This window comes from Caretta caretta, chromosome 4 (genome assembly GCF_965140235.1).
Source record: "Caretta caretta isolate rCarCar2 chromosome 4, rCarCar1.hap1, whole genome shotgun sequence".
Classification (NCBI taxonomy): Eukaryota; Metazoa; Chordata; order Testudines; family Cheloniidae; genus Caretta; species Caretta caretta.
This window is the reverse complement of record NC_134209.1, coordinates 65,036,723-65,057,353: the sequence shown is the minus strand read 5'-3', so window position 1 is coordinate 65,057,353 and position 20,631 is coordinate 65,036,723. Positions and strand designations below refer to the sequence as shown.

The 20,631-nt window shown below is 42.3% G+C and overlaps 1 protein-coding gene across 3 annotated transcripts in view; it reads right to left on the bottom strand.

The window, feature by feature from the left end:
- Positions 1-6,130: 6,130 nt before the first annotated feature.
- The window catches only part of ABCE1 (ATP binding cassette subfamily E member 1), a 30,530-nt gene continuing 16,029 nt past the window's right edge, over positions 6,131-20,631 (bottom strand). For all 3 annotated transcript variants that reach the window (XM_048846979.2, XM_048846980.2, XM_048846981.2), the window contains 11 exons: positions 19,860-19,956; positions 17,439-17,528; positions 16,621-16,742; positions 13,985-14,206; positions 11,823-11,882; positions 11,679-11,737; positions 11,373-11,483; positions 11,138-11,280; positions 10,920-11,042; positions 6,934-7,045; positions 6,131-6,655 (listed from right to left, as the gene is read on the bottom strand). In XM_048846979.2, the coding sequence (XP_048702936.1) occupies positions 6,608-6,655; positions 6,934-7,045; positions 10,920-11,042; positions 11,138-11,280; positions 11,373-11,483; positions 11,679-11,737; positions 11,823-11,882; positions 13,985-14,206; positions 16,621-16,742; positions 17,439-17,528; positions 19,860-19,956 (1,187 nt within the window). In that variant the 3' untranslated portion in view covers positions 6,131-6,607. The remainder of the gene's footprint in view (positions 6,656-6,933; positions 7,046-10,919; positions 11,043-11,137; positions 11,281-11,372; positions 11,484-11,678; positions 11,738-11,822; positions 11,883-13,984; positions 14,207-16,620; positions 16,743-17,438; positions 17,529-19,859; positions 19,957-20,631) is intronic.

Below are 20,631 nucleotides of genomic sequence, written 5' to 3'. Positions count from 1 at the left end.
ACTGAAGTGCAGAGGGCCTTTCCTTTTACCTATATCTTATGTCTTCATGAAACTACTGAGCTGATTGACTGCAACCTGCTCTGTCAGTAGGGGTAGCATTCCCTCTCCCCCATTTAGTTTTAGTCCTTTCTCTACAGATTCTCAGTGCTGTACAGCTTTTCATAAGTCGAGGGAGGTTGGTTGGTTGGTTTTAATCAGTGTAATTTTCAGGCCAGAAGGAACCAGTATGATTGGCTGTAGTCTGACTCCTGCAGAGGCTCATTCACTCACTCCTGTAATAGGCCCATAACCTCTGTCAGTTTCTGAAGTCTTTAGTCTTCATTTAAAGACTTCAAGTTACAGAGAATCAACCATTTACTCTAGTTCAAATCAACACGAGACCCAGGGCTCAAGTTGCAGAGGACTATGAACCTCCCCCCCCCCCCCCCCCCAAAAAAAAAAAAGTTATCTGCCAATCCGATGGGGAAATATTCCTTCCTAACAGCAGTTGCAGCTGGGCCATATGCCATTGTAGACAATATCATCCTACCCTCCCATCCATGATTTTTTCAAGACCAGTCTTGACATGGGTTAGGTTCCCCCCACCACATCCCTTAGAAGGCTGTTGGGTAGAAACCTGTTTACCTAAAGCTGTTGGTGTCCATTTTATAGCTATTTGTTCTTGTGTCTACTGTGGCTCTTAACTTAAATAACTCCTCTTCCTCACTGGGGTTTATCCCTCTGATGTATTTACAGAGAGCAAGCCTCTCTGTCCTGAGCCTGCATTTTGTTAGGCTAAACAAGCCAAGTCCTTTATGTCTTCTTAAAAGGCAGGTGCTCCATTCCTCTGATAATCCTCAAAGCCCTTCTCTGTACTTGTTCCAGTGTGAATTCATTGTTCTTAAAGACGGTAGACCAAAATGGCAGGTGTATAAGACACTGGTGACAGTAGTAATAACATATCCCTATGTCTATTGGAAATATTCCACCAGATGCATGCTAGGATCATATTAGCATTTTTCATGGCTGCACTAGTGATCATATAATACAATAAACTTTCTCCTCCTGTTTCTGACTACGTCTCCAGCTTCTAGGAAAACTTCTTGGTGTGGGTCCCTAAGTTTATGACTTTGCACTATTAAATTTCATCCATTTCTACTACTTCAGTTTTCAAGGTTGTCCAAATCTTGTATGATCTTCTGGTCCTCTCCTGTGTTGGCAGTGCTTCCCACCCTTGTGTAAATTTTTACTAGCACTCTTTGTGCCAAGCTCATTAAAGAAAATGTTAAATAATATTGGTCCAAGACTGATCCTTGAGTAACTCCTCTAGTAACCTCCCTCAAGCCTGACAATTCACCTTTCAGCATGATGGGTTGTAGTCTCCCTTTTAATAATTTCCTTACCCATCTTTTGATTCTTCTATGAATCCCCATCTTCTCCAGTTCAAAGATTTCCCATATGGAACTGTATCAAGTGCTCTACTGAAATCTAGGTAGATTAAAACTACTTCATTTCATCTAAATTATTTGAGATTGGTCTGGCATGATATACCTTTTGTAAAACCATCTTATTACTATTTACCTTCTGTCTTCAATTACTCTTTCAAAAAGTTGTTTAAAGACCTTACATACAACTGAGCTCAAACTAACAAGCCAGTAATTTCCTAGATCCCCCCTCTCACCTTTTAAATAAAGGTAGCATATTTGCAATTCTCCAGTCAGAGGGTATGACAGATAGCAAGGATTTTTAATGAATCTGTACAATTAGGCATGCAATTTCATGTGCTAGTTCCTTTAATATCCTTGGATGAAGATTATCTAGGAGCCCAGTTTGGTCCCATTAAGCTGTTTAAATTAAGCTATCACCTCAGATGTGGGTAATATCTACTTCCTAATCTGCATTCACATTAGCCACCTGCTGTCTCCTGCTCATTACTCTTATTACAAACTGAGGCAAAACAGGCTGTGTTAGGTTATACCTATATTAATCTTTAATGTCTACCTGTCCTCACTGTTTACCAGTCCACTTCATTCTGTGTTTTCTTATTTAGAGGGTTAAATCTATTACTGGTTTTAATTTCCTTTGTAAGATCCAGCTTTGCTTTGGGCAGTTCTCACCTGAAAGAGGTAGCTTTCCTTGGTCATCCATCCCATCTTCCATTCACTGTAGGCTTTCTGCTTTCTCAAACTGTTTGAGATGCCTGTTCATCCAGTTTTGGTCTGCAATCCTTTCCACTAATCCCGCCCCCCACCTCCTTGTTTGGGATGCAGGCTCCAGCTAGTTTCCACAACTTTGACTTAAAAGTAATTCCAAGATTTCTCCACACTCAGATCCTTGAGTTCTTCAGTCCAGTCCACTTCCCTAACAAGTTCCCTTAAACAAATTACATTTGCCCTTTTGAAATCAAGGACCCTTGCTGCAGCTCTGTTTGTTTATCCTTTGTGCCAGGGTCAGGCCAGTTGGCTATAGGAGAGTAACAGAAGGCAGATATTAGCCCCAGGTTAAGTAGGTCCCTTTTCCCTGGGTAAGGTAACAGAAGGTTCCTGATTGTTCAGGAACTTTCTGGAGACAAGACAGACTGATTAGAACACCTGCAGCCAATCAAGCTGCTAGAATCAATTAAGGCAGGCTAATAAGGGCACCTGAGCTTAAAAAGGAGCTCACTTCAGTTTGTGGTGTGCATGTGAGGAGTTGGGAGCAAGAGGTACTAGGAGTTGAGAGTGAGAATGAGAATGTGGACTGTTGGAGGACTGAGGAGTACAAGCACTATCAGACACCAGGAGGAAGATCCTGGGGTGAGGATAAAGGTGTTGGGAGAAGGCCATGGGGAAATAGCCCAGGGAGTTGTAGCTGTTGCACAGCTGTTCCAGGAGGAACTCTAAACAGCTGCATTCCACAGGGCCCTGGGTTGGAACCCAGAGTAGAGGGTGGGCCCAGGTTCCCCCCAAACCTCCCAACTCCTGGTCAGACACAAGAGGAATTGACCTGGACTTGACACTAGGTTCACAAAAATGGCCAAACTGAGGGCTGCTGTGAAGCTCTAAGGCAAGCAAATCCACCAATAAGTGCAAGACCCACCAAGGTAGAGGAGGAGCTTTGTCACACCTTCCATTTAGTTTAAACGGAATTATCATGATCATTTAAACCAAGGTTGTCTTACAGTCAATTCTGTGAAATTCTTGCTGCTTACCACTACTAAATCACCTTTTTGTTGGTTTAGTGAAGAAACATCAGCTTTTGTATATCCAGGAATATCTAGGCCCTATCACCATTAGTAGCATTTGCCATCTTATTAATATAGGGGAAATTACAGTCTCCCCTAATCACAGTTCCCAGTACTATTAATTAAAAATATTAGGTCTTTATCCATATCCAGATCAGACATGGTGGTCTATAGCAGAACCCTCTTCTTCTACAGAGGAAGGCCAGTCAGCCTCACTTCAGTCCCTGGAAAAATCATGGAGCAGGTCCTCAAAGAATCAATCCTGAAGCACTTGCATGAGAGGAAAGTGATCAGGAACAGCCAGCATGGATTCACCAAGGGAAGGTCATGCCTGACTAATCTAATCGCCTTCTATGATGAGATTACTGGTTCTGTGGATGAAGGGAAAGCAGTGGATGTATTGTTTCTTGACTTTAGCAAAGCTTTTGACACAGTCTCCCACAGTATTCTTGTCAGCAAGTTAAGGAAGTATGGGCTGGATGAATGGACTATAAGGTGGATAGAAAGTTGGCTAGATTGTCGGGCTCAACGGGTAGTTATCAATGGCTCCATGTCTAGTTGGCAGCCGGTATCAAGTGGAGTGCCCCAAGGGTCAGTCCTGGGGCCGGTTTTGTTCAATATCTTCATAAATGATCTGGAGGATGGTGTGGATTGCACTCTCAGCAAATTTGCGGATGATACTAAACTGGGAGGAGTGGTAGATACGCTGGAGGGGAGGGATAGGATACAGAAGGACCTAGACAAATTGGAGGATTGGGCCAAAAGAAATCTGATGAGGTTCAATAAGGATAAGTGCAGGGTCCTGCACTTAGGACGGAAGAACCCAATGCACAGCTACAGACTAGGGACCGAATGGCTAGGCAGCAGTTCTGCGGAAAAGGACCTAGGGGTGACAGTGGACGAGAAGCTGGATATGAGTCAGCAGTGTGCCCCTGTTGCCAAGAAGGCCAATGGCATTTTGGGATGTATAAGTAGGGGCATAGCGAGCAGATTGAGGGACGTGATCATTCCCCTCTATTCGACATTGGTGAGGCCTCATCTGGAGCACTGTGTCCAGTTTTGGGCCCCACACTTCAAGAAGGATGTGGATAAATTGGAGAGAGTCCAGCGAAGGGCAACAAAAATGATTAGGGGTCTGGAACACATGAGTTATGAGGAGAGGCTGAGGGAGCTGGGATTGTTTAGCCTGCAGAAGAGAAGAATGAGGGGGGATTTGATAGCTGCTTTCAACTACCTGAAAGGGGGTTCCAAAGAGGATGGCTCTAGACTGTTCTCAATGGTAGCAGATGACAGAACGAGGAGTAATGGTCTCAAGCTGCAGTGGGGGAGGTTTAGATTGGATATTAGGAAAAACTTTTTCACTAAGAGGGTGGTGAAACACTGGAATGCGTTACCTAGGGAGGTGGTAGAATCTCCTTCCTTAGAGGTTTTTAAGGTCAGGCTTGACAAAGCCCTGGCTGGGATGATTTAACTGGGAATTGGTCCTGCTTTGAGCAGGGGGTTGGACTAGATGACCTTCTGGGGTCCCTTCCAACCCTTATATTCTATGATTCTTCCCCAAAAAGATTTTGACCCAAATAGTTCCAATTTCTGTATGTTAATAAGGAAGACTATATAATCTTACTCTACCACCTTTCCTTTCCTGAGTCCATTTCAAGGGTTTGGTTCTGATTAACACTGGCCTTAATGGGGAAAGGCCTACTTTCTCTTCCCTAGAACCTCTCAAGGCAGTTAGGCTTGCCTGCTGTATACTATGGGGACCACAGTGGCATAACTATGTCAGCACTAGCCCATAGTGTAGACAAAGCCTACAGTGCTAGAAGGATTTTTTTCCATCGCTGTAGGAGCACTATCTACCTGAGCAAAGGCAGCTAGGTTCAGGAAAGCATTCTGTCAACCTACCAGCATGTATACCATGAAGGGGGCAGGGCTGTTAGGGCAGCATAGCTACAGTGGGCAAGGATGTGTTTTTCACAGCCTGGAATGCTGTATCTGTGTCAACCTAAATTTTAAGTGCAGACCAGGCCTATGACAGACAGGAAACACATTTGTGGCAGCATAACCGTAAGCTCAAACTGTGGAATGCCCTCCACAAGTCAAAATCATCTTGCAGTTGCAGAACGAGACAAGACACCTCTTCAATACAGCATTCTTTAAAAAATAAATAGAACCATGCAGTAAAGCTTGCAAAAAGTAGAAGCCAACAGTTCAGTCAGCTGTGCCTCCTGGACAGATCCCACCATTTTCTGTAATAAATATACTTGAACCTAACTACAGCTTACTTCAGAAAAGCTACATAAAGAAAAGTTATGCTGCTAAAGAGCCATACACATGGCTAGCAGGTTTGAAAAATTACAAAGTCCTTCAACATAGGAGATTTAAACTTTCTTGGACAATACAATATATGCAGTTTGGCACTTCTATTTTTCTTAAATCTGCTGTAGGAGCAAAAACACCTCATCTTTTACAAGTTTATGCTTCTCTAATCATCTTTAGATAAGATGGCACTGAGGACCAGGTCTCATTCCTTTCATGAAGTAGATGGAGTCTTATTGAGTAACATAACCCTACCTCCTATACTTTAACACCTGCTTGTACCACAAGCAGCTGGAACCAGAAATCAAAGCAGTGACTCATCAGCTAAATGCAGTATCCTCTATCTGTATTTAAGATGTAGTATGTCAGTTACAGATTGTTTAGAGGGGAGTAAGACTTGTTTGACTCCATTAAGATTGATCAATAAACATTTCGGATAAGATGATCTCTTGAAATATATACCAGTACTGAAAGTATTTGAAAACTCACTGCATAGTTGTTTTACAAGTAATTTTTTCTATAAAACAGGAAAGGATATGTATATTACTTAGAAAATAATGATCCAAAAGACAATCAAGTATTGTACCCCTGGGTGATCAAAGACAAGAACCATATTTTAGATGGATATTTATTTATGAAACCCTCAGCCAGTGTGTCAAACTTGCTTTTTAAAATCAGAGCAGTGTCTATATCTTGACATTCTTTGAAACCTTCATCTTGTACAGAAAACAGCTTTCAAAGATTTTTAAAATTGAAAAAAACACTGGGCAGCATTTAGTACTTGAATAAGTCACATTTAGATTGAAAACCTACCCTAAATTTTGAAACATCTGGAGGTTTATTCATATAACAATCAGAGGTATCTGGTTTGGAAAGTTGCATGGAAAATATGACTATCACCAAAATACAGAAAGAGTGGCAGTTTCTGTTGCTCAGACTAAAATTTAGACTTCTACTGGCTTCTGTTACACATGGCAATAACATTTTAAGCTCCAGAATGAGGGGTGTTCTAAAACCTGATTAAGTGTTTTTATATAACAAAGTGTTCAGATTTCAATTTGCATTTTTATAAAGTGATTATGGAGATTCCTAGTCATCCAAGAAAAAGTAGTTTCCACTCTTCTTTTGTTCCACATCCTTTAAAAACAAAAAAAGAAAAGTCAGCACACTTTCCCCATTTATAAAACTCACCAATAAACAAAATTTGATGTGCTGAAATAAAGTATAAATTCAAGTACTACAATTAGGGAGTAAAAATAATTAAGACCAGCAACCTTGGCTTTGCCTCTCAATTCTATTTTGCCCGCTATGCAGCAAAGTACAAAGAAGGTATTTTTCACTTAATTACTTATATTTCAGGCTCTTACTTTCATTAGATAGAACTGTGTTTAACCTGCTTTAAGGCAGTTTCTTACCTTGATTGAATTGAGTTTATTTATTCTTGGTCTGAAATTGTTGGGGTCTCTTCTGAAAGTAATTTCAAGCTGAGACAAAAACTTATTCATACCAGCCAAAAGAGTCTGAGGACTATTCAAAAAAAAAAAAAAAAAGTGGAATTAAGTGGTGCACAAATATGAGTTAATACACCTCTCATGATTATGTCTACTCAGGGTTCAAGTTAACTCTTCAACCAATTTTTTTTAGAGGTTAGGCAGCTAAATAAACTGCCTGGTTTACAGAGGCTCCAAGCGCCTGCAATTCTTATTAGAAATTTAATAAGAACTACAGTGTTCAGCATCTCTGAAAGTCAGGCCACTTGGAATTCTAACTCTGGTTTTACAAACCCACCATTAAGGTTCTTAAATTTGAAAACTGTAGTTTGTCATCTTAGTCTTTAAGGAAATTAATGCAAGGATAAAGACTTCAATTATTGTCAACAGTCCACACCTCCTATTCTTGCTAACGCAGTCAAGATTGATACTTTTTTACATTAACTGTGGGGCATAGAGATGGACAAATTATCTTGTTTTTTAAGTAAGACAGTCCAAACAATAGATGGAATTTTCAGTGGGATTCCAGCTCTGTTATAAACCCTTGAACACAGGAATATAACTTGATATAAAAGATGAGTGAGTGGTAACTAAAAACAATTTCAAGAGACACCCCACCAGGGTAAAGTGTGAGAGTATATTTACTGCCCACAGAGCAAAAGCTATGTTTAAATATAACCAGAAAAAACTGAAAACAAAGTCCAGTCACTTTTAATTATGTGCTGAATGTCCCGGCATACTATCATCCTTGAGTGCTCCATTAGGATCTTCATAGTCTAGTGGCACCACTGATAGTTTTGGCTCAATATTATACATTTTAAATACTATATGTAATTGGGCTGGTTTAAAAAGGTAGATTTTCAGTATGGCTGCTCCAAATACCTTCTCTGAATAAATTCACTGTCTTCAAAGTAGAGCTGTCAAGCGATTAAAAAAATTAATCGCAATTAATCATACTGTTAAACAGAATACCATTTAAACTATTTTTGGATGTTTCCTACATTTTCAAATATATTGATTGAGATTAAAAACCACAGAATACAAAGTGTACAGTGTCCACTTTATATTTTTTATTACAAATATTTGCACTGTAAAAAAAAAAACAAAAACAGCAGTTTTCAATTCACCTCATACAAGTACTGTAGTGGTCTCCAACCTTTTTATGCACAAGATCACTTTTTGAATTCAAGTGCAACCCAGGATCTACTCTGCCCCTGAGGCCGTTCCCCCACTCACTTTCACAAGGCTGGGGCAGGGGGTTGGGATTCGGGAGGGGATGCTGGCTCTAGGCCTGGGTCTGAGGGGTTTGGAGTGTGAGATGGGGCTCCGGGCTGAGCCTGGGACAGAGGGTGAAGGAGGGGGTGAAGGGTGCAAGCTCTGGGAGGGAGTTTGGGTGTAGGAGGGGGCTCTGGGTTGGGGCAGAGTGTTGGGGTGCAGAAGGAGGTATGGGATGCTAGCTCCAGAAGGGGGGGCTCAGGGCTGGGGTGCAGGCTCTCACCAGGCAGCACTTACCTCAGGTAGCTCCCGGTCAGCAGCACAGTGGGGCTAAGACAGGCTCCCTGCCTACCCCAGCTCCACGCCGCTCCCCGAGGAAGCGGCCAGCACGCCGTGGCGGCAGCAGCGGCATGTGGCTCCACACACTGCCCCTCTTTGCAGGCACCACCCCTGCAACTCCCATTGGCTGGGAATAGGGAACTGCGGCCAATGGGAGCTGTGGGGCTGGTGCCTACAGAGCCCCCTCCCCCGGGGCCGCAAGGGCACACTGGCTGCTTCTTGGAGCGACATGGGGCCAAGGCAGGCAGGGTGCCTGCCTTAGTGGCAGCCCTGCTACATCGTCAGACTTTCAGAGGCTGGAGATTGCGATTGACTGGGAGAGTCTCCAGGACCAACCAGTCGATCATGATCTACGGGTTGGTTGACCACTGCTATAGTGCAATCTTTTTATCATGAAAGTTGATCTTACCATGTAGAATTATGTACAAAAAAAACTGCGTTCAAAAATAATGTAAAAAATGTAGGCGTACACTCAGTCTTCCTTCTTGTTCAACTAATCGCTCAGACAAACAAGTTTGTTTACATTTGCAGGAGATAATGTTGCCCGCTTCTTGTTTAGAGTCACCTGAAAGCGAGAACAGGTGTTCACATGGTACGGTTACAGCCGCCGTCACAAGATATTTTTGTGCCAGATGCACTAAAGATTCACATGTCCCTTCTTGCTTCAGCCACCATTCCAGAGGACATGCGTCCATGCTGATGACAGGTTCTGCTCAATAACTATGCAAAGCAAATCAGACTGACACATGTTCATTTTCATCATTTGAGTCCGATGCCACTGGCAGAAGGTTGATTTTCTTTTTTGGTGGTTCGGGTTCTGTAGTTTCCGCATTAGAGTGTTGCTCTTTTAAGACTTCTGAAAGCATGCTCCATAATCCATCCCTCTCAGATTCTGGAAGGCACGTCAGATTCTTAAAGCTTGGGTTGAGTGCTGTAGCTATTTTTAGAAATCTCAAATTGGTACCTTCTTTGCATTTTGTCAAAGCTGCAGTGAAAGTGTTTGTAAAAACTAACATCGTGTGCTGGGTCGTCATCATCCAAGACTGCTATAACATGAAATATATGGCAGAACGCAGGTAAAACAGAGCAGGAGACGTACAATTCTCCCCGAAGGAGTTCAGTCACAAATTTAATCAGCTTTTTAAAAACACAAAAAACCCCCCCACAAGCATCAAGGAAGCATGTCCTCGGAAATAGTGGCCAAAGCATGAAGGGGCATATCTGGCACGTGAATACTTTACGATGCCAACTACAAAAGTGCCATGCGAACGCCTGTTCTCACTTTCAGGTGACATTGTAAATAAGAAGCAGTTATCACTATCTCCTGCAAATGTAAGCAAACCTGTTTGTCGTAGCGATTGGCTGAACAGGAAGAAAGATTGAGTGGACTCAAAGGTGCTGAAGTTTCACTTTGTTTTGGTTTTGAGTGCAGGTATGTAACAAAGCAAACAAATCTATATTTGTAACTTGCACTTTCACAAAGCCCTGGCTAGGATGATTTAATTGGGGATTGGTCCTGCTTTGAGCAGGGGGTTGGACTAGATGACCTCCTGAGGTCCCTTTCAACCCTGATGTTCTATGATTAAAGAGATTGCACTACAGTACTTGTATGAGGTGAACTGAAAAAAATATCCTATTTTTACAGTGCAAATATTTGTAATTGCAAATATAAAGTGAGCACTATATACTTCATATTCTGTGTTTTTAATTAATCTATTTTTGAAAATGTAGAAAAACATCCAAAATATTTAATAAATTTCAGTTGGTATTCTATTGTTTAAAAGTGCATTTAAAACTGTGATTAATTTGAGTTAATTGTGCGAGTTAACTGCCATTAATCGACAGTCCTAATTCAAAGCATATTGTTGATATCAAAATGCACCAGAAGTTATTTACAGGAACTAAGTAACAACTTTAGCAGCATGCCACATTTTAAGAGCTTTCCAATTACAGTATTACATTTTAGAAGCTTGCCTAGGTATACAGTATATCATTTGGCTTGTATTTCACACACCTTATTGCTCACCTGCCTAGAAAAAGATCCCTCAGCTCATTCCTTCCTACCTGTAAAAAAAATCTGAAAATAATTCTTCCAGGAGGTATGTTAGCCTCTCTATAGAACCTTCTTACAGTTTAAAAAAAAAAAAACCAAAACAAACCACACACGGATGCTATTTATGTGTTCAGATTTTTGTATACTGCAGTTTTCTAGATAGCAATTTATTTTGATTGCTGTGCAGTGAACCTAGTTGCTTGGGGGGGTACTATACAAATTGTTAATATTTTTACCATTAATTTAGTTTATACATTGTCCTTTGATCTTCCCTGAGATAACCAAGTTAACATGAGCCTGTTACCTGTTCGCAAGTGTGTTCTTGGATGGAATACCATCAAAGACAATGACACGATCTGCTAGATAGGTCGCCATGATAAAGTCATGCTCTACCACAAAGGCTGTTTTTTTAGCATGGAGAATGAAACTGAAATAGAACAAATTTGTGAGATATTTAGAAATAAATCTTTAAAAATAAAAGTTAATGAAAGCTTTCCCTGTCCTTCTATGTGCACACATTACCGTTTGACAACTCTAGCAGCCATTAGACGCTGTTCAGAGTCCAAATATGCTGAAGGTTCATCAATTAGGTAGACATCAGCAGGCTTACCAAGACAGAGAGCTAGTGCAACACGCTGCAACTCACCACCAGACAATGTCTGCACCTGTTAGGAATAACAACATTTAACAATATTTAGTTGGGGGCATTAGAGAATCGTAAAAAATAAGATGTTAAAACGTCTCAGTGGGTTAATACCTCTTGATCAATGATGTTTTCTATCTGAAGAGGCTTCATTACATCAGTCACAAACTGTGGATGTGTATAGGCATCTCGGATCTTCTCATGGAGCAGCTGACGGACACTTCCCTATTCAAAGACAAAGTGACTACTTAGTTTGCTTCACTGCACCATGGAAAGGTAAAAAGAAAGATTAAAATATTTAAATAGTGTTTATATTCAAAGCAGACAGGATTCTCTCTGCATCTCTATAACGTGTTTTATGTTGGAAATACGTTGGATGTATACAACATAAAAGTGTAGTGACACAAAACCTAAACTTACTGTGGACTTAGGACTGATCTTCTGTGGCTTGTAACTGACATTTAGAACTGGTACCTCACCTAGAAATATAATTATGTAGTCAAAACAATGGCCACCAAAATAAAATTGTCAAAATATGCTTCAAATTGATACATGAAACAATACCTCCTTCATCAGGTGCAAGTCTTCCTGCAAGCATTCTGATAAATGTAGTTTTGCCAGTTCCTAACAAACAAAAGTTTCATGTTATATATAAAATGAAAAGGAGGACTTGTGGCACCTTAGAGACTAACCAATTTATTTGAGCATGAGCTTTCGAAGTTACTTTAGACTGTCATTGCAGCAATTTAACTAATCTCTGGAGCTTTCTTTAATACCTTCAATAGCATCATGTTTAAATAAGAGCAACTTTGTGTGTGTGTGCGCACGCACATACACACTATATATATACACATATATACATATACACACACAAAAATGGGAATTCTCAAAGCAGTCTGTACTCTGTTCAGTGAATACCTGCAGCAGATCTGTAAAGAGCTGGCCAGTCACATAATGCTGGGAGGGGGAAGGGGGGGGTGTCATTATTTCTAGTTGTTAAACTGCATCACAAAAACATCTAAAAATACAATTCTTTCTTAATGTTACTTTCCCATACAAGTCATTGATGTAGTTCCTACGGATATAGGGATAGCACAGGATCATAAACAGGGGAGTTGGTCCACAGGACAATTACTGTATTACATATGGTCCACCACATGGAAATAATCTAGTAAAACATTTTAGAAGGAACTCAGAGCGATAACGCTTAGCCCAAAAACTGCTGGTTTTCCTGTACACAGCTATGTGGTGGTAATAACTCAATAAAAAACTGAATTTTTAAAACTTCAGCTTTCCTTGTATGACTGGCTAACAGGTCTGTATTAGAGACAGTGTATTTGCTTGTGTTGGAGTTAAGAAGCAGTGTATACACTTACTGCCTGTATTACAGGGAGTGACCTAGTACAGTGGTTTTCAAATTTTTTTTCTGGTGACCTAGTTGAATAAAATTGTGGCTACTCGTGACCCAATGGAACTGGGGATGAGTGGGGTGTGGGAGGGGCCCTTGGGCTGGGGCAGAGGTTTGGGGTGCAGGAGTGCGGACTGCAGTGTGGGGCCGGGAATGAGGGGTTCAGGATGTGAGAGGGCTGGGGATCAGGGCTGGGCAGAGGTCTGGGGTGTGGGGGTGAGGACTGTGGGGTGGGGCCGGGAATGAGGGGTTCAGGGTGTGGGAGGGGGCTCTGGGCTAGAGATGCAGGCTCTGGAGTGCAGGAGAGGGCACCAGGTTTGGGGGGGCTCGGGGCTCAGGGGAGGGGGTGCAGGCCTGGGGTGGGGTAAGGGATGCAGGAGGTGGCTCCGGGTTTGAGGCAGGGCTTAGGTTTGGGGTGCAGGTTTACCTCTTGCAGCTCCCTCTGCAGGTTTACCTCTGCAGTGGCGCAGCTGGGGTGCAGAGGCAGGCTTCCCACCTGTCCTGGCACTGTGGGCCGTGATGCGCCCTGGAAGCACTCCAGCCCAGCTCCTAGACAGAGGTGTGCAAGTGGCTCCACAAGGCTTTTGCCTGCAGGCACCCTCCTTTCCCTCCTAGCTCCAATTGGCTGGGAATCAGCCCATGGGAGTGCGGAGCCGGTGCTCGGGGCCGGGACAGCGAGCGAAGCCCTGTGATCCCCCGCTTAGGAGCCGGACTTGCTGCTGGCCACTTCTAGGGTGTTGGAATAGGTAGGAACTAGCCTGCCTTAGCCCGGCAGCACTGCTGACAGGACTTTTAACGGCCCGGTCAGTGGTGCTGATCAGAGCTGCCGTGACCCAGTGCTTTCCATTCTGTGACCCACAGTTTGAAAACCACTGACAGTGGATAGCACTGGACTAGGACTCAGGAGACCTGCGTTGTATTCTCTGCTCGGCAACCTTGGGCTAGTCAATTCACTGCTTGGTGTCTCAGTTTCCTTATCTGTAAAAATAGGTATAATGAGGCTTACCTCCTTTGTAAAGCACTTTGAGACCTACTTATGAAAAGTGCTAGATAAGAGTGAGGTACTATTACAGACTGACAGAAGTACTCCCATTAATGTGTTTAAATAGGATGTTTATAACTAGAAACATCATATTTAGTAAGGAAGATCTGCTCTTAGGTTGCATGCACAATGTCAGAGCTGTTCAAAGGTACAGTTTTTAATAAGATACTGTTCTTTTATTTTCTGTGATCCAGACCTCAATACCACACAATTGTTTTTAATAGTGTTTAGCATACCACATTAGACACACTAATTTCTACATAGGAGAACACTCACCATTTTCCCCTAGCATTACCATGATTTCAGAGTCAGTGAATTCTCCAGCTACTATGGCTAGTTCGAATTCTCCCATCTTTTTTTTCATTCCTGGATATTTATACATACACATCTTCTTAACTTCTTCTTCATTAGCTGTCTCAGCCACTTTAAAAACCAGAGATGCATCTCGAAATCTTAAATTTTCTGTTGGAACGTAACCATCCAAGAAAATGTTTATGCCTATAAGAGAAAAGTAAGCTACATTAGTAAAATCATGTGTAAAAAACCCCTAAAACTGCATGGACACTTAGTGTTTGATTGTAAGTATCAGATGGACCAGGACTGATATTGACTAAAGTCCTGTGTCCTATGTGGCATGTTAGACTTATTCAACAAGGACTCTTATTAGCAAGAGATTGGAAATTATACAGCAAGGTTAAATGACTCTTTCTGCAACCTCTATTAAAATAACTATAAAATATCAAATGTATAAACAATGCATTTTATTTGCACAGCAGTAAGACTCAAGAACTAGACAAAACTCAGAATTTCAAGGAATTTCAACATTTCGAAAACTGGTTGTGTTCTGCCTCAGAAGAAAACCAGCTGTTTTTTGAAGTTTCACATGAGGTCTGGAAACCCCATCACATGGCATTTCCAAAACAAAATATGCTTTCCATACCCACAGCAGCTGCTGACTGAAACTGACATAATTCTTGTCAGTTTCACTGTCCCTTCCCTCTTTCCCCCCCAATAGTAGTGGTGAAATGACAAGAATGGTGCTCCACAGAGTTTATGCCTTCCCCTATTGTACTGCTCCTCCTAAGCACTGCAGGAACGATGCTGTGCTCCTAAGCAAGTTTGTTCCTTGATCCTCCAGACAGTACTCCCCAAGATGGCCCTTCTTCCCCTATTCTGAGTAATAATTCAGTGGACAAAGTTACTTTCATCTTTAGTGCCTTGAATCTCTAAAGATCTTCCTTTAGTTGTTTCCAATTCTTCATTGCCTTGAATTCAGCCCAGGTCAACAATGACTAAGTCAGTATGGTCTGACAACTGTTCCATAGCTTTCTGACTGTAGTAGTCAATGGAGTTACATCTGTTATAGTCATAAAACATGTCACTTTTCTTTGACTCTAGATGCAAGACTGAATGTTTCCAGAGCATGGAAACTCAACTGAACTCATCTCTCAATCTGTGTCCTGTCTATTGTTCCCCCCCACCTTCTTTGTTTAAATCCCTAGCTTACAAACAATTCATGGTATCAAACTCATTCTATGGAGAGAAAGCCAAACTGCATTTTTAATTATGGACTGTGGGTTGGAGTACAAGTTTAGGACTATATACAACCCCTGCTACATACTAGAACTCCCCCACTGATGTCAATGAAAGATGTGCACAGAAAGCAAAGTTAGAGTATGACCTTTGTCATAATTCAACTTTCAGTTAATAATTACCTTATTACTACATTCAGCATACCTCAAAGGAAGATATGCTCACCTTAGGACCACCTCCTTGTTTCTCCCGCTCAAAGGGGCCTTTGAGGGTATGTCTACACTGCAATGAAACATCTGTGGCTGGCCCACATCAGCTGACTCAGGATTATGGACTATAAAACTGTGGTGTAGATGCTTGGGACCCAACATCTACACTGCAATTTTAGAGCCCCATAGCTAGGGCCTACCAAATTCACGGCCACGAAATCTGGTCTCCTCCTGTGAAATCTGGTCTTGTGTGATTTTTACACTATACTATATAGATTTCATGGGGGAGACCAGTGTTTCTCAAATTGGGGGTGCTGACCCAAAAGGGAGTTGCGGGGGTGGAGTGTCATAAGGTTATTTGGGGAGTGGGGGTGGGGAAGGTGCCATGGTATTGCGCTGACTTCAGAGAGCAGCGGCTACTGTTTGGGCACCCAGCTCTGAAGGCAGTGCCCCACCGGCAGCAGCACAGAAGCAAGGGTGACAATACCAGACCATGCCATCCTTCTGCACTGCTGCTGGTGGCAGCCCTGCCTTCAGAGCTGGGTTCCCGACCTGCAGCTGTCGCTCTCCAGCTGCCCAGCTCTGAAGGCAGCACCACTGCCAGCAGCAGCCTAGAAGGGTGGGCAGCAGTACTGCAACCCCCCCTACAATAACCTTGTTGCCCCCCACAACTTCTTTTTGGGTCAGGACCCCTACAATTATAACACTGTGAAATTTCAGATGTAAATAGCTGAAATAATGAAATTTACAATTTTTAAAATCCTATGACCATGAAATTCACGGTCCATTTTGGTCAGTGCCCTACACATAGTCTGAACCCTGTGAGCCCAAGTCAACTGACACAGGCCAGCCATGGGTGTTTAATTGCAGTGTAAACATACCTCAAGTCTTCTTCCCTGTCGTGCTGCAGCTCCCAATTCCAACCTCTACCCGCCCCATAGGCATCACTCCCACCTCTTTAGTTGCTGATCACTTTTATGGATGGAATAAATAAATAGTTAATGTTGACATCCATAGCATAGTACATTTAGAAAAAAAAGAGGCTTTCAAACTCTGCATTTTAAAAGATATATTTGCTTAAAACGACCATGCCTATCACACTGTGCATGCTTTCTCATTTGTGAGGGCAAGAGGAATGGGGATTGGAGAGAGCCAGGGGTCAAGAGTTACCTTCTCTTACACTGAAAGGCATAGTGACGACACCATAAGCACTTGGCACACCATACAGGCAGCAGATAAAGTCAGAGAGATAATCTAACACACTAAGATCATGCTCTACAACAATGATATATCTGAAAAATAAAACCAAAATTATTTGTTAAACTTCTACATAAAAAAGAATGAGATCTGTATATGTTTGTTTTTGTTTCTGTCAATGGAAAAAATAGTTTGATATAAAATGAAATAAGTACACTTGAGATTTTGCCACTAGTCTCACATACCAAGAAATTATCAATATTTTGTTTAAATTAACAATACAATGCTGCTTTTGGTATGGATTCTTAGTTTTAAGCTAATATGGATAAAATTCAAACTTCTCAGTACAAATGTTTTGCTAAATTCTCAATAAATGGATATTGGGAGCAACAACTCTGGAAGTTTACTCTCCATTTGAGCTGACATCTTTTTTTTTTTTTTTTTACATGAAGTAGTGGAAAAAAGACAGTTTGGTCACGGGGAAAATAAAGCCACAAATATTTGAAGGATGTAAATCCGGAGGGGGGGGAGGAGAGAGAGAGGGATGTAGAATTATAAATAGTGTTGGGGAGAAATTAAGAAAAGGAAAATTTAGGATGACTAAAAGGAAAAATAATCCTGACAATGTTATCTGTTGAACTGTCTTCAAAAGTAGACTACACAAAACACATTAGAAAATATACTATAAGAAACAATCTGCAGTAGCAAGGAGATTGAAGAATCACCCAATCAGTCTATGAACTACAATCTAGTGTCACTAAAATCTAACAAAATGTAAAATCTGTACTTACCTGTCTGGATTTATTAGAGATCGAATAGTAATGGCAGCCTTCAGACGCTGCTTAACATCTAGGTAGCTAGAAGGTTCATCAAACATAAAGCTATCCCAAAGAGAGGGGAAAATATCAATGAATGTATATTTTTAATTTTCATTTCTATAACATTTTAAAATCTAACCTGTAAACCATCTAAATTTACCCTCCAAGTGATATTTTAAAATGTTTATAGCAGGGTCGGCAACCTATGGCACGCGTGCCAAACATGGCACGCGAGCCAATTTTTAATGGCACGCTGGTGTCTGCTGGACCCGGGCAGACTGCAGTGTGCCACTAAAAATCCTGCCCGACCCGTTCTTCTCTGCCTCCGCGCCCACCGCTCTCTCCTTGCAGGGCAGGCAAGCTTCCCCCTTCCTCCTGCCTCTTCCCCCAGTGTGCTTGGTTCCTGCCCCTCCTTCTCTCCCTCCCTGCGGCCAATCAGCTGATGGCCCTTGCTACAAGCAGGAGAGGTAAAAGCGGAGCCTGCTCCGGGGACCTTGGGGGAAGAGTGGAATCAGGGCATATCCCCTCCAGCCCCCTGCCGTGAACTGCTCAGGGCAGGGGGCTGAGAGTACCCCCACACCCCCAGCCCTCACCCCTGTACCCTCCCCACATACCCCCAGCCCTGACTCCTGCACCTCCCCACACACATACCCAGCACCCTGACACCCCATGCCCTGACTCCTGCACCCCCCACATCTCCACTCCCATCCCTCGCACCAAACAGGAGCTCCTGCACCCCTCCCCCCCACATTCCCACCTGCACCCCTCGCACCAAATGGGAGTTGCCCTGGTAACTGCTCCACACTCAAACCTCCTGCCCCAACCCTGAGCCCCCTCCCTCATTCTAGCTCCTGGCCAGACCATGCACCCCAACCCCCAGCCTGCTCCTTCACCCCCAGCCCTGTTCTCAGCGCACACACCCTCTCTGCACTGAGATGAGAGTGGAAGAGAATGGCTAGAACCAGGGAGAAGGTAGGTACCTACTCTATGTGGACACAGCTGGGACCCCAAACCGGCAGCGGGCTGAGTGGGACTGGCAGCCTGGACCCTGGCTGGCAGGAGCTGGCGGACGGAACCCCAGACCGGCAGCAGGCTGAGCAGCTCAGCCCGCTACCAGTCTGGAGTCCTGGCCATCAGCCCTGCTCAGCCCACTGCTGGTCTGGGGTTCTGGCTGCCTGCCCCTTGCCAGCTGGGGTCCTGGCCGCAGGTCCCGCTCAGCCCGCTGCCGGCCTAGGTGAACCGAACCCCAGGTCGCCAACGGGCTGAGCGGGCCAGTGGCGTAAGATCAGCATTTTAATTTAATTTTAAATGAAGCTTCTTAAACATTTTGAAAACCTTGTTTACATATGACAATAGTTTAGTAATATAATATAGACTTATAGAGAGAGACCTAAAAAACGTTAAAATGTATTATTGGCACGCGAAATCTTAAATTAAAGTGAATAAATGAAGACTCGGCACACCACTTCTAAAAAGGTTGCCGACCCCTGGTCTATAGTAATAAAAAAAAAAAATCATTTTTCTAGTGTGCTTCAACACCTTCCCTGATTCTTCTGCCAACTACCATGTAAAGTTGCTGAACAGTCCAAATTAGCTATTCCTTTGCCAAAAATTCTGACCAAACTATATAGTGTTAACTTTCTAACTAACTACTTTAGCAATCCCATGACTTCTAATTTAGTTTAAATTTAAGCAGCCTTGTGACATGCACTGCAAAGTACAAAAATACCAATTTTAGGAGAGTGTAATAAGATTTCTTCCAAATCAGAAAACCACCAGTCTTCTGATCTTGCTTTCCTGCTCTCAAGACCAGCTGAAGTCAGGAACCACTCGGAAGGGACTAAGTGAAGGGAAGGGGATCTTAGTTGTGATAGATTAGGAGAGGCAGCAGTAGCTTGTTTGGCTGCTATTGGACAGAACAGTAATTTCCTGGTTGCAAGACGGACAACATTCCCAAGGGGGTGGGCACCTTCTTGTCCTTTTCTGATTCAAGGAGGGTAAGGGATGTGCATGGTCAAGGATGTGCATGGTCAGGATATCTTCCCTACCCACTCCTTTCAACTAGGATTATTATCAAGCAGCAATAGTAAACCTTGGCTTGGATAGACCCTAAACCCCAGAGGTCTCTGCTACATGTGAGAGTGGATGAAAGAGCAAGGAACAATAAGAATTCCTATGAAAGAATCCCAGACACCAGTTGTGGGGAACTGGTAAACTATATTGTTGAAAATTTCTGCATTTAACATTTCATCCAAAGAAGATCACCTCTATATGCTGCCATCCACTCCCTAGAAATAAAAATTACTGCACTCTAATATTAAGCACCAATTTTAAGAACAAATCCTGAAACAGCCTTTTGGGATTGAAGGTGCAATAGAAGTAAATGGAACATACATATCGGCCCTTTGAATGCAAACGACAGCACAAGCAAATCTCTGAAGTTCTCCTCCCGAAAGGTCTTCAATGTTTCGTTCTCTCAGATGAGTTAAATCTGGTGATAAAGATTATTTGTTATGTCCAGCATATGTAAATTAAATAAGATGATAAATATCCTACTTTGAAACAAATTAGACAAAGTTTATGCTAAAGAAGGGATTGTAAAGCCTGCTCATAGATGTATCCAGTATACAGGGATCACAATAATGCTTGCAAAAACCACAGCAAGACATAAAACTGTCAGCAACATTAAGTGGCAAATTTGTACTGCTGCTTTCCTTCATGGATAGGGATCAAATTTCTGGTTTTGGTTGCTGTTCTTGGACTTGTGCTTGAAGAAGTTTATTGGCCCTAAAAATCAACAGTACCATTTAAAAAAGTTCCTAATACAGGCAAAACCAAGACAGTAGACCTTAAAAGTCATAATATTCCAATTACCAACCAATATGTCAAAAACCGCTAAAATTCTACAAAGCATTAAGTCTCGTTTGAAAGCTGAGGATTCTTCATCTTTGGGGTAGCATTTTCTAGCTTCAATGGTTCTCAAGAGACAAGATGCTAAAATCTTGTCAAAATTGATCAAAATTAATCCAAAATTTTCCAAGCTTTAAAAATAAATGTTTTATACCACGGAAAGCTAAGAACCTCAGTTCCACAATGATGTGATTTATTAGTTTCTAATCCAGATTTGCAAGATATTAGACATCAAGAGTGCCACTAGCAGTTATTT